The sequence below is a fragment of the Sprattus sprattus genome (assembly GCF_963457725.1).
Source record: "Sprattus sprattus genome assembly, chromosome: 18".
Lineage (NCBI taxonomy): Eukaryota > Metazoa > Chordata > Actinopteri > Clupeiformes > Clupeidae > Sprattus > Sprattus sprattus.
This window is the reverse complement of record NC_137916.1, coordinates 22,174,563-22,188,055: the sequence shown is the minus strand read 5'-3', so window position 1 is coordinate 22,188,055 and position 13,493 is coordinate 22,174,563. Positions and strand designations below refer to the sequence as shown.

At 41.1% G+C, this 13,493-nt stretch overlaps 2 protein-coding genes across 2 annotated transcripts; both read right to left on the bottom strand.

The window, feature by feature from the left end:
- Nucleotides 1-3,153: 3,153 nt before the first annotated feature.
- rpl27 (ribosomal protein L27) lies at nt 3,154-5,574 on the bottom strand. Its single transcript, XM_080856910.1, has 5 exons — nt 5,505-5,574; nt 4,752-4,834; nt 4,443-4,612; nt 4,121-4,231; nt 3,154-3,239 (listed from the first exon to the last, which is right to left on the bottom strand). Exons 2-5 carry the CDS (start codon nt 4,830-4,832, stop codon nt 3,191-3,193), a joined length of 411 nt encoding a protein of 136 aa, XP_080713036.1. The 5' UTR covers nt 4,833-4,834; nt 5,505-5,574; the 3' UTR covers nt 3,154-3,190.
- Nucleotides 5,575-8,926: 3,352 nt separating this feature from the next.
- On the bottom strand, nt 8,927-12,408 carry rundc1 (RUN domain containing 1). Its single transcript, XM_080856900.1, has 5 exons — nt 11,975-12,408; nt 10,788-10,946; nt 10,456-10,654; nt 10,157-10,252; nt 8,927-9,870 (listed from the first exon to the last, which is right to left on the bottom strand). Exons 1-5 carry the CDS (start codon nt 12,365-12,367, stop codon nt 8,987-8,989), a joined length of 1,731 nt encoding a protein of 576 aa, XP_080713026.1. The 5' UTR covers nt 12,368-12,408; the 3' UTR covers nt 8,927-8,986.
- Between the last annotated feature and the right edge of the window lie 1,085 nt (nt 12,409-13,493).

The window sequence follows — 13,493 nt, the reverse complement described above, 5'->3', positions numbered from 1 at the left end:
TACCGGGCCGCACAGAAAGAATAAATAATTTATATAATTTCCTCTGTATTAATTATTGGAGTCTGAAAGGTGTTTTATTTTGAAAAACTACCGGATTTTCCCGGACGAAACATTCGCCTGTGCCTCTTGTCACGTCAAGACGCTTGTCTCGTTCACGTGATATGTCACTTAAAAAAAAAAGCCCGCATACTAGCGAAAATTAGTAATAAAACAAACATCTTTGGAGAGCTTCTTTGGAGAGCTTCAAAGGTGAAACGGTCAATTAAGGAGCCAGAGAAGGAGCCTAGAACCTCAAAAAAAGAAAGCTTCTTTTAACAGACAATACCAGGAGTCATAGGCTACTTTAAAATACGGGTTTATTGCAACAGGTGATTCTCAAGCACCAAGTCCGCTCTGTTTAATATGTGGCGACAAGCTAACAAACGAGCCAATGAAGCCTTCAAAACTGCTTCGGCACATGGAGACCAAGCACTGATTCGGAGTTATGGTGAGTTGTATTTTTCATGCACTGTACGTTCGTAATACCTAACGTTAATGTTAGCTGTTGTGTATATGAGCAGACCGGGCTTCATTGTATCAAACTCGCGCTTGCCTCACATCAATATGAATGGATGACGTGACTAATAAGTGGTGTAAAATGACACCTTGAAGCCGGTCCGTGAAAAAATCCCCTACATTAAACCGGTCCGTGATGCAAAAAAGGTTGGGGACCCCTGCACTAAAGGACTTGACCAGAAGCAGGATGTGTAATTTTTGGGTCAAGCAGAAGGCAAAGACCCAGACCTATTACAGAAGAAAAGGAACTTATTTGAGAACTTAACATGAGAAGAGCACCCACTGGAGACGCATCAAACACTTTCTTAAACAATAAATACCTAACTTGCGACTATTCTAACCTTAAGTGCTTGACTATGCCTATACACACCCAAAGATGGGGAGCCATGAGAAGCCAGCGACTGGAAGAATTCTTGCTGGAGTAAGACGGCCATAGACTGGAATCAGGAAGCACGGTCTGTGTGGAACAGAACAATGCCTCATAGTAATATTGTTCATGAGACAAGAATAAACAAGGAGCTCATTAGAAGAGAACTCCTGCCAGTCGTAACACTTAGAGAGCCCCTTGGCTGACAAAGCAGATAACTGGTGTTGGATATTTCCCAACTGAGCATCCCCTCTCACCAAAAGGTGGCTGGTCAAAACAGGGTTTCTGCCGGTTTCAACAAGTTACATTTAAGACTTTTTAAGACCTTGTTATGACCATTATGAATGCAATTTAAGACCTATTTCACATCCTTACTTGCAAACAAAGTATGAAGGATATTGTTATGTTGTAGGTGTATTAAGAAAGTAGTATTGTACTAAACTAAACTGTAATACACGGACACGTCATTCCTCATTTCTTTCTTTACTTCTTCTCAATTCTGAAGCATCTTCTTTGATACTAAAACATCTTACATTCAACGCGTAGTCGCCACCTAGTGGTGGTGCGTTATATAGAACACAACAGATATGAAGTAAAATCAATAGTCCCAAATTTACTTGCAAAGTAAATGAATTTATTCACATTAAACTAAACATGACTACACACATGTACGCAAGAGTAACGAATACGAGTCTAGGCATACACCATCACCACTCAGATTCAGAGACTGTGGGACTGTAGACTTACCCTTACATCGTCATTACCCCACAAGAGAATGACGACCCCGACTTATTGAACATGTAGTCTAAAGTAGGGGTTCCCAACCTTTTCGACTCGAGGCCCAACCTTTTGTATTTATAACAGGTCGGGGCCCAACAGACACCCCGCTTATTTTAGCGAATCTATATTCCATTAGGCTAATTGAATCTATAATCCAATAAGTCTAATTATTTAGCGATTGTTATGTTTGACAAAAAGCAACATCAGCACCTGCCACAGGTGGAAGCCTAGAAATTAAAAGAAATCCAACTCTAGATATTGCAATAAAATTGTATTGTGTGCACCAGAAAACATAAAACCACAGAGAACTTAATTGCAGTAGGCCTATGCAATTAAGTTGTGTGTGGTTTTATATATTTATTATATGTTTATGTTTCATTTATGTTTTTTTTTGTCGTTTTTTCTTCGCAACACACTACCTTTGCGTGCTCCAGTAAATCCTGACCGGGCTGAAGTTTGCATTCTTTTTAGTTTCCATGTGGGTATCGTTTTGTTGTGGAGTGATCCCCACACACGTTGCACTGAAGTTTAAAACTTTAAAGTCATATAATCCAATACATTTTTATTAACAGTCAATATCGTAATTAAGACTTTTTATGGACATGTTAAGGCCTAAAATTCGGATTATCTGATGAGACTTAAGGACTCGCAGAAACCCTGTAAGTACAATAATTTGCAAACAGTATATGATGTATAGATGTGCATGAAACATCAGGTCAGGTTCGAGCCCACTGTCATATTAAATTCAATATTCAATCTTGATTAAACTTGAAAGCTTAGCTGTCTGACAGAATACATAAAGGTTGTACATTTGATCAGTCCTTCACAATGCACATCAGGAAGTTGCAAAAGGCCACTGTGTGAGCAACATACATGGCATATTATGCCATATCCTGGGCCAGGTAGTTTTGACAAATGTGCAAGGGAAAAATGTCACCATCATTGACTGGACTGAGAACAAAACAATTATCTTATTAGTATTGAAGCTTGTACAAATCTTAAAATAAGTAGGTTGATGTACTACACGCTCCAAACTGGAGCACATTTTTGACCCAAATACATTACCATGGTAAGACAGCTTTACCAAGTAGTACTGTAAATCAATTATTAACTTGAAACTGAGTTGAACAAACCAGAAGTGGCCAGCAATTAGAAGTATGAGCAGCCTTGACACAAGCACCACCTTGTGGTGAAAAACTGTTTCCCAAGGCATGGCTGACTAACTGATCACGCACTAATTATTTGGCAGTTTAAGTGCATTTGTAAAACTATGCTATGCCACTTTTTTTTTTATTAGAATGTTTCTTCAATACAGACTTAAATAAGTCATGGTAGCAACTTTGAGGCAGCATTTTTACACTCATATCAAAATATATGGATAAATCTGACGTGAATTTTGCAATTTACCTGCTCAAGAGCATGAATGCCACAAGAAACCACCATGAGTCAGGTCCTTTTTACACATTTATTTGAGAAACAAGTGAGGGTTTAGAATCTGAGCTTCTGGAAGAACCATTTGTTCTTGCCTGTCTTGTATCTGCAAAGAGAAAGAAAAATATGATTAGCACAAGCCTTCACCAATAGTCTCCATAGTTCTTAAAAGCCAAAGCCAATGGGGCGATCCCATTGTCCACTGCACTAATTGCATAGAGCGGGGACATCCAGTCAGGTCCTTTGTTTGTGGCCTTGCTCAGGTAGACTCGAAGGCCTTTGCCCAAAAAGGGGTCTGGTCCTTGCCCAAAAAGGGGCCTAGATAGATAGTGCAGATTCAGAGCAAGTGTTTAAAGTGATTCTGCTATGAATCCATTCCAGCCAATAAATCCATGCCTCACACTAACTGGATATGTATGATGAACATCTTGATGCATGTTCAAATACATTGGTAGATCATGTCAACAGAAAATCTGAATACCTTATTACTGTTAGTTTTGAAATGTTAATACTCCAATTTCAAAAGGTCAAGTATTAAATAATAGTTGCTCTTATATTGACTGAAGCCATCAAAGTCTGGTCAAATAAGATGACTTGTTGCAACATGTTCTTAATGTAGCCTTTCCATACATGTCAATTCTTGAAGAGTTTCACTTTCCCCAAGTAGTGGATATATCATTCAAATCAGCCACACACACTCAACGTTTTTGCACCCTGTCATTTTTAAATAAGCACTGCCAATCCTAGTGCCCATCGTCTGAAGGTTAGGATGTATTTGACTGGTGCATGTGTTCTTGACATTTTACTGGCCATTACTTTTCTTAGCAAGAGCACGCAAACATTCTATAGTATCTCTACATTTCCCTTGGCACAATTGGGATATTGTGTGCCACGCTGTTCTGAACCACATGAAAAGGAACACAGCATTCATCACCACATTATTGAGCTCATATACTTTTTGGATGAAATGAGGAAAAGCAGACTCACCTCTCCTCAAACTTAACCTTAGCCTCACGCCTGGCTTTGCGCTTCAGAGCGGGGTCCCTGAACACATCCTTATTGACAACGGTTTTGTCCAGGGGAATGTCAACAGAGTACCTGAAAAGGGTAGAAGATGTGTAAGGAGATTGAAATGAGATGAAATCAAGCAGGAAGCTAAGGAAGGGAATGCTGCATTAGGGCATCACCCATCGATCTCAATTATTTAATCTCTCAAAATCCAGATTAGCTTCAGAAAGTACACCACCAGATCTAGGACTGGTTTACCGGAGTATTACAAATGCCCATATGTGAGGGGAATGCTCCATACCTGGTTGGCATCAGGTGGTTGTAGTTGAAAACCTTGACGAAGGCCTTGATTTTAGACCTCTTGGCAATCTTCTTCTTGCCCATGGTTGTACACACCTTGCGTGGGTAGCGGTCGATGCCAGAGACCAGCGCATGGCTGTATGGGCGGTCAGCTGTACCATCATCAATGTTCTGTCAAAGGAAAAACGTCGACAAATTAATTTGGCACCAATGTAAACTCCAACTGTTGTCATGCCTGACAAAAACAGACAATGCATCATACCTGGGCCTTCACACACCCGTATTGAATGACTTGAGCTGGTAGACTTACCTTGACGATAACAGCTTTGCGTCCGGCGTAGCGTCCAGCCAGGACCATCACCACCTTTCCAGGTTTCATGAATTTGCCCATCTCTACGTTAACAAACCAAAGAGATCACAAACTAGTGTTAATACATTTGTCGAATAATGGATCGTTACCCCATATAGACCCATCACGTTAAACTTGGCTAGCTATAGTCTCATCAACCATGTTTGGGGGCTGACAATGCCAGACAAAAGTCACACGTCGACGTAGATAATTCTGCGGTTTATGACAACTTTTGAACTCTATGTGTCCGCTTGCAGTCAAATGCAAAGTCAATGTGCACATGGGATGTACTTTCAGTTGGTCCTTTCCCGACATAGCCACAAAGCTAACTAAGGCTGACTGGACATACAACGCTAACGCTAACTTAGCTAGCGTAACTTAATTAACAGACAATATACTACACAGATACAACTAAAGTCAACATTCTGAGGAATGCCTGGACTCCAAAATTATGTGCAAAATGTTCGCTCGATTACTAGACCTAAAATTAAAGCCCGTCTGCCACAGGTATGCCATGTTCGAATACTGAGACGTGAGCTTGAACCGCCGCAACAACATACCTACCATCTAAGAATCTCGTGAATAAACTAACATAAGTTACTGAAATAGATGTCAATTAAAATGTTTTCTGCCCATCTAGGGAATTGAGAACAAGAGAGATACTACTACATTTTAAGATGGATAAAGATTTTCTTCTAAGGAAACATTACTTACTGATGGTGTTCTATGGCCGCCGTTGACGGGAAAGGAAGTTGCTAGCGTCCGCGTGACCTTTCACATCAGAGAAAGCTTCAACACAAGAGAAATGTTATGTCGCCACCTATTGTTTTGGAGTAGCAATAACAAGTGACTACCTACAGCTGCACAAATCAACATTTTATAATGGGAAAATGTATAAAAGTGACGAGGGTGGGCAGTCTTATCGACGACAGGCTATTGTATAAAACACCTGAAGGTTAATGACAGGTTCGTGGTCAATGTTTGAAAAAACAAATTGATGTAGACCTAATATTGTGAAATCATTGATAATTTACCCGAGTTAAACCTTTGGATGATAACAGTGTGATAGAATATGACCTCTGCAATTTAAAAATACATTATAAGAAATTGATACCTGTTAGTTAAATTGACAGTTCATTAGATTCCCTTGATTATAGGAAATGTAATATGTAACATTATGATACAATATTATAAATATATTTAATAATATATTTTAAAATATATTAAAATATTTGAATATAAAAACATTTCAACATGATCCCTTTGTTGCCTATCTTCACACCTGATCATTTAACTACTGTAATGACCCCACGTATAGTGTATTCATATGTATATCTCTTTAAATTATTATCTTGCCTTTAGTGTTGTAGTGCATTGTACTTATATCATACCTTTGAACTTACTCCGTATATAACATTACTATTATTATTTTTTCATTTAATTTACTACCATCACTTTAAACGTACACCTGCACGTTATATATACTTATCATATCTGCACTACCTACTTCTATTGCTGCTATTCTTCTATCTATACTGTTCATACTCCATATCTTAATCCTTACTGTACATATCTTATTTATTTACATATTCCACTTTACTTTTCCACATACTCTGCACTTTGACTGCTTTTGGGGACTTCTGATTAGATGCTAAATTGCATATTGTTGTATCAGTACTTGTACTCAATAATAAAGTTGAATCCAATCTAATCTAATCTAATCAAGGTAAAGTTCAGGTATGTTATTGACTATTTAAAATTCTGAGGCATAACATTTGTTTTTAACATTTGTACATGGTCTGAAACATCTTTTTTTTAATGCATTTACAGTGTTTGCTGAGAAACCTTTGGTTTTCAAATAACTAAAAAATCAGACATATTTCTGGTGGATTTATTTGGTCTCTAATACATTGGTAAAAACAGGAGTTACACTTCGAGTAACAGCAGATCATCAGCACTGGATGTGTACAACAGGCGTGTTAAAAAACACTTTCCCTTAAATGCAGCAGGTCATTCATTTTTTCTTAGAAGACAAATTAAAAGGTCACAACAGATCTTGGTCTGAGATAAGTGTGTAACTGAATTGCTGTCAGTTAAACACAAACTTAAGTTTACCCCAAATAAGGACTAGTTCACCGGTAAATAAATAAATAAATACAAAACTAAACAGACCATGCAGAACAAAAACATAATTTCAAGAATCAATACACAAATGACTAAAACAGATGCAGTAAATTAACATCATAAAAGGGTTAACCTTTAGAGACGAGGCTCATTTGCTACGAAGAGAAATCAAATCTACCTGATTATAACAGATTGAGTATACATAGGATTTGGTACATTCAGAACTTCAGGATATGTTTATGCATACTTTGACATCTATTTTTTTTAATGAAAAGATAACAGAACATAACACCGTTCATCAAACAAAAAGAGAACCAAGAACTGAACCTTGAAATGTTCCACAAAGCATTTCCCTTGATAAAATGAAAGCTTTAGCATATAGAATACAAATATAGTTTTATTTTTTATTGGAACTAAAATGTCATAAGCAGCAGGTTGACACTTGAGGGAGGATTTAAGCAGGCCTTTTGATCACTAAAAGCCAGTGAGGTTTCAGAACTGTTTCCCCAACTTTGTTTAAGGGTATGATTTCAAGTGCTGACAAAAATGATGATATCCAGCAATTTCAGAATCACGTATATTCAAGTCAGTGGTAATAATTCAAAAATAGATAATGGATAGATGTTTGCAGTGGATGTCTTTTCTTCTTTTTTCTACATTCAGTGACACAAGAGTGACGACTAGGAAACTTGTTAATATGGTCCCTTATAGTCTGGTAACTGATAATACCTACATGTTGCTCTTCAAAGGGACACGATCATGAGACGGTCACCGTTGGGCCTTCGAACTATGACTCCTTCAACACCTGTTACAGCATCATATCATATTTTTTGTGGACAGTCCTTGTTTACCCAGATGTTTCCTCTTCTCTTTTATAGGCACTCAGTAGCACCCTTGGGTGGTTGTCAATAAAAGTTGCCCCTCCTCTCCATTTTCATAGACTAAAGTCAACAAATATCCTGTACAAGTACAAGAAACATACACAACGTAATAGTGTCAAGTGGATTTAACCTTGAATGAGTTATGTATATAGACCCCCACACACTGTATGTATAGTTGATGGCACAACTATATCTCCATGAGGAGAAGTTAAAAAACAAAATGGCATTAAAATTTAAATCATTGTCAATGGCATGCAGCGAAAGATTCCAACACTCCAAAAGTGCATAACAAAGCCTGATCTGATATCGATCTTGCTCTGCCCTCCACAGGGTTGGAGAATAACTAGTAACATGTAATGGAGTAACATAATTAAATGACAAAATGTATGTACTTGTAATCTGTAATCTCTAATTAAATTAGTTACTAATCAAAATATTGGTGATTACAAAGGGGGCTACATCCGAAGTAAATAGCATTAAAGCTTATATGTACAATATAACATTCATTCTGTTGCATCTTTTTGCCGTCTAGTCAGGCTCCATTCATTTGGCAGTATGTGCTCAAATTTTGAGCATTGTTTATGATTGGTTCACTTGTTTGAATTTGCGCCGCCTTTCGTCTGCCAATCAAAAAGTAACAGGGTACCTAGTAATCTGTAACTTATTACATTTCGAAAGTAACCTTCCCAACCTTGGCTTTCCATTAGAAATAGCAGTTTCTTGGACTGAACTTACACACATCATAATATAATGGACATACAGACAACTTTTTCAAGCATCTTAGTGTTGGTAACTTTGATATATCTGCTTTGATAGCTCTGCAGGGCACTCATGCAGAAATCACTGTAAAGCAACTTTCCAGCATTTTAAGGATTTTCATTTTAAGGAATAGCAATGCAGCATATCTAAGATTCACACTGCCCTCATTAGTTTGAATGGACAGCCAGTGGTGGCCCAAGGCCTGTGGTCTTCATCCTCTCCGCCCCATCTAGGAACTTTTCTCCCTCACACACTCTTTCCATTTCTCCTTCATTTCTACAGAGGGATAACACGGGAGCACACTTGTGAAAAGCACAGCAAGGCAAAGAGAGAATGAAAGGGGGGCAGAGAAGGGGGAAGAGAGAGCGAGAGAGAAATAAGAGAGAGGGGGACCAGAAAGCTGGAAGAGGCCCCGTGTCCAATCCCTCCTCCTCAGAAGGCATCCTTGATGTTCTTGAGCTGCCGCACGGCCAAGTCAACGGGCAGGCTGAACTTGAGGTGGCTGAGGCGGCCCAGGATGCGCAGGGCCCCCTCGAAGCCCGTCTGGGCCATGTAGCTCCAGGACTGGTAGTGGGGGCTCACCAGCGTGCCCGACTTGCAGAGCAGGTTGACCCAGGAGACCAGCCGCTGCTCGTTCAGCGCCATGCACACCAGCGCCTTGAACTCGGAGTCAGCGCCGCGCTTGTAGCGGCTGTGCTCGTGCAGCACCGAGTGCACGGCCCACAGCAGCGACTGCTTGGGCGTCACCGTCACCGGACCGTCGCCGACCGGCAGGCTGAAGGACTGCGAGAGCTGGCGCGCCGGCGACTCCACAAAGGCCGGGCCGTCCTTGGAGTGGTAGTACTTGACGAAGAGCTCCCAAGGGTGCATGTTCTTGGCCTGGCTGGGGTTGTAGGGCAGCAGGCAGGCGATGGGCGCCAGCACCAGGCTCATGCCCTGCGAGGGAGCGTACAGGCCGTGGGCCAGCAGGTCACGCAGGGCCATGGCCAGGTCCTTGCGCACGGTGGTGGTCAGCTCATCGCGGGGCCCGCCAGGGGACAGGCACACGGTGTAGCTGACTATGTGCTGCTCCTCCTGGGAGGCCGACTGCCGGCGAGGCGCCTGGATACGCACACGCTCCACCGCCGCTTCTAGACGCTGCAGCAGGGGGCCGTAGTCCTGATTGCTGGCCTCCCTGCCCTGGGCCCACAGGGTCTGGGGCACGTGGCCCGCGGCACAGCCGAACTGGCTGACGGCGAAGATCTGTAGGACAGCCAGGGCGCGCTGGATCAGCTGCAGGCCCGTCTCACGTATCCTCTGGGCCTGCTCTGGGTCCACTGCACACAGCAAAGAACAACATATATACATAACACTTGAATACACTCGTCTATATCACTAACTTATCACAGGTTACTTTAGCTATAGCTAAAGCAAGAATGCATTGTATGACATGAACTTCATAAATAGCTACAATGCTTGATAATTACAATCATTAAATTGGGGAAGGGCTTTAATTTGGCACGTTCAGACACAAACTGCATGACAAACAATAGGAAGATTATTATAGTTTAGGATTAGCTAGTATAAGTCAATGTGACTAGGACACTGACCCAAACAACTCACCTTTCTTTTTTCCCCCTGGGCCTCTTGAGTTAGGTTGGGCCGTCCCAGCCTGCTCACTGTGCTGGCCGTCAGACAGTAAAGGATTTCCCACTTCGTCTGTGCAGATATTAAAAATCAAAACATGTGGCTTAATTATTAGCAATACAATGCAACAATAACAAAATGAGAGAGAGATTCACACAAACAGTCAAACAGGACTGGTTTCATAAGTAATCAATAAAAAGATGCCACCATAGCTGTCCATGAGAGGCAAGCATTCATTGGATATACCGTGTCCTCTCAGGAATCAGTGAACTTACCTTGGATGAAGTTGATGAACATCTCCAGGTCTCGGATCTGGGTTTTGAGCTGGTCCACCAGCTGCTCTTTGACCCGGGCCGGGTTGACGATCTGTGCGATGGCGGCGTCCACTCTCTGCCTCAGCTCGTCCGGGTTCAGGTTCCCGATGTCCTCATTGAGATTCACATCAAGCTTTCTAATGAGCTCTTCAATGATCACCTGCAGAGAATATGTTTCATATGTGGTCATCATGAAGACAATATTGCTTTAACTAAACTTGATGATTTTATACATACATAAAGTAACAGGTTAATCAACAAGACTGTTCATCATTACACAGCTGGAGTCTTACCCTTTGCTTTTCCATTACCACTGACTGGGGCAGGGAATCATAGCTGCCCTCCTGGTAGGCAAAGCGCTCCAAGTCATCCAGCTGGGTCTTCAGCTGGACAATCAGGTCCTTCTGCTTCTCTCTCTGGGCTTCCAAACGCTCTCTCTTCTCCCGCTCACTCTGTGATCAAAATGACACACAGAAACAACACAATCACACACACACACAAACATCAGTCAATTAGATAGATAGAGTTCACCAGATAATCATACAAGAAACTGAAGAATGTGAAAGTACTGTGTGAATATTTGTTTGACATAATGTATTCACAGTGGTGACAATCTCTGCGTATGCTGTTACAATGAGGAACTATGTATCTGTTTATAATGGCTAGAGAGAGAGAGAGAGAGAGAGAGAGAGAGAGAGAGAGAGAGAGAGATCTGGCAGGAAATACTCACCAGTTCCTCCTACATGAAAGGCATGTAAAGAGCAAATAAGGAAAAAGGAAACCATTTTACAAATTCCCAGAAAACAGCTTTTTACTACTGCAAGGGTGGAGACAAGAAAAACAATGGTGCACTGGCTCCCCTCTGCAATCAGTTTGCACTGATGCTTGTCCACATTATTTGATAAATGAAATCAAAACCTAATCACAGCAGACAGGAGACTGTGTGTGTGGTGTGTGGTTGGTGTGTGTGTGTGTGTGTGTGTGTGTGTGTGTGTGTGTGTGTGTGTGTGTGTGTGTGTGTGGGTGAAGAGATAGATTAAGACACAGTGTTAATCTTTACTAACAGTCATCAGAATAATCCATCAGTGTGTGTGTGTGCATGAGTGAGCAAGGGAGGCTCTCTTCTGATTTGATCCCTGTTTATCACTTTCTTCCTAATATTTGTGGGTCAGTTTGTTTGCCGGCCTCTCTAATGTCATGGTGTTTATCCAGGCCAGAGCAGACAATTTTGGATCATGTACTTAGCAATGAAATACTGCAATCCCAACCATCAGACTTCTTGAGAGTCCGAGTTTGCACCGCCACAATATTTTCACTGATTAGCCTAATGGAGATTTGGTTTCTGACTTCAACTGTGCATTTCTGATAACAATGTTGTTGAATCTAAACCACAACACAATAACTGATACCCTTGTAGCAACAGGCAGTAGGCTAGATACAGGTGCAGATACAGGGACAGCTGTTAGTAGCCTTTACTCACCGAGTTCTCCAGCATTTGCGCATCCTTCGCCCGACAGCCAACAACATGCGGACAGCCTTTGAAAGCGAACTCCTCAAGATCGATGAGCATCCTCTCTTTCTCGTCGCTCTGTGCATGGACGATCTGCTTCAGTCGGAACTGTACCTGTGCAAAGTGTGACGTTAGGGCGAGAAGCGAGGAGTTTGACAGTTCTTGATCCTCTTCAAGTTTCTGTAGCCTGGCCGCCATCTCAGTTGCATTTGCCGACACCGTGCCCGTCCGCCTGGGCTCCAACAAGTCCCGTTTCCCTCGTTCATCCTCAGGGTTGGCCACAGCTCCAACCGGAGCCCATCGCTCTCCAGTACCAGCCAAGGCAGTTTCGCTGTCCGATGTTGACAGCTCCTCTGTCGACATTTGTCTCACAGCTGGACAGCGATGCCGTCCCGTGATTTGGATCAAACAGACCAGTAACCTAAGAACAATCCGGCAAACCCTTACTTTCGGCCAGTGTCCTTAACTCTGTTTTGACTCCAATTGGATCGTCTAAACCTGTAGTGGCAGGTGCTACGCCATCTTGCCACCAGCTTTGTGCGTCAATAGCTTGGTTTCAATGGATAGATAAGCTACGTCAACACAACACTAGAATTCGCTCAACCTATAAGTATGTTTCACCAGACATGGCAAGTCTTTCCCTTAATCCATTTGATATACAGCTCAGCGCTTTGCAAAACCAGGATGTCACGCAGAGCGTGATGACGCCACCACTTCCCATCTCCCTAGTACGCCTGTGTTTTAGTGACTGTGCCTTTAGCAAAGATCACAGCGCTCAAATGGGTAAGGCAGTATTGGCAGGGATAGATACGTAATGTGGTAGTCTATTGTTTAGTTTAAGAGAGGTTTTTTTAGGCTTATAAGGGTTTACAAACTGCAGACGTACCCATCCGTAATCCAGTCAAGAAGCATTATGTTGTGCGGTTTGTGTATGGGATAAAAGGCAGTTATACTTTATTGAAACTACTGCGTGTAAATTGCATTATTGCAAAAAAAAACATTTATATTTTACTTTTAATTTTTATTTTTAGGTCTATTGATTGCAAACGCAATGCATTTGCATTTACATTCATGTTTAACTTTATTTTCTTTCACTATTCACGTATCAGTGTTATTTAGGCCTACCTTTATAGACTTCAGTTGTTCTGCATTGCAACTGAAATATAACATTGTTGTTTTACAGACATATCTGTCTATATGAAGAAAACTGTGCTCAATGTTTAAACATGATCTGAAAAAAGTTGAAAAGGGAATAAAGATTGTATAAATGCCTTAACCATACAATAACAATGATTTATTCATTTAAAGTTTACAATGTTTAGCCAGCACACTATGTATTCACAACAATGCAAAATCGTTTCACTCGTTTAAAAATCACTTTATTTGGGATCACTCACATTCACATTTTAAAACAAATTTTACATCTTAGAAACTGATTTCTGACCTGAATGATACTTGAAACAGTGCATTTGATGTTCATTATCACACT

What these genes read in the sequence shown, in the direction of transcription:
- rpl27 (XM_080856910.1), bottom strand. Translation starts at nt 4,832, where the DNA reads ATGGGCAAATTCATGAAACCTGGAAAGGTGGTGATGGTCCTGGCTGGA. An exon ending in GCAAAGCTGTTATCGTCAAG is followed by an intron (nt 4,613 to 4,751) that starts GTAAGTCTACCA and finishes TTCCTTTGACAG; the next exon opens with AACATTGATGATGGTACAGC. An exon ending in AAGGTTAAGTTTGAGGAGAG is followed by an intron (nt 3,240 to 4,120) that starts GTGAGTCTGCTT and finishes TTCTCTTTGCAG; the next exon opens with ATACAAGACAGGCAAGAACA.
- rundc1 (XM_080856900.1), bottom strand. Translation starts at nt 12,367, where the DNA reads ATGTCGACAGAGGAGCTGTCAACATCGGACAGCGAAACTGCCTTGGCT. An exon ending in GTTCATCAACTTCATCCAAG is followed by an intron (nt 10,253 to 10,455) that starts GTAAGTTCACTG and finishes ATATCTGCACAG; the next exon opens with ACGAAGTGGGAAATCCTTTA. An exon ending in CCCAGGGGGAAAAAAGAAAG is followed by an intron (nt 9,871 to 10,156) that starts GTGAGTTGTTTG and finishes TGCTGTGTGCAG; the next exon opens with TGGACCCAGAGCAGGCCCAG.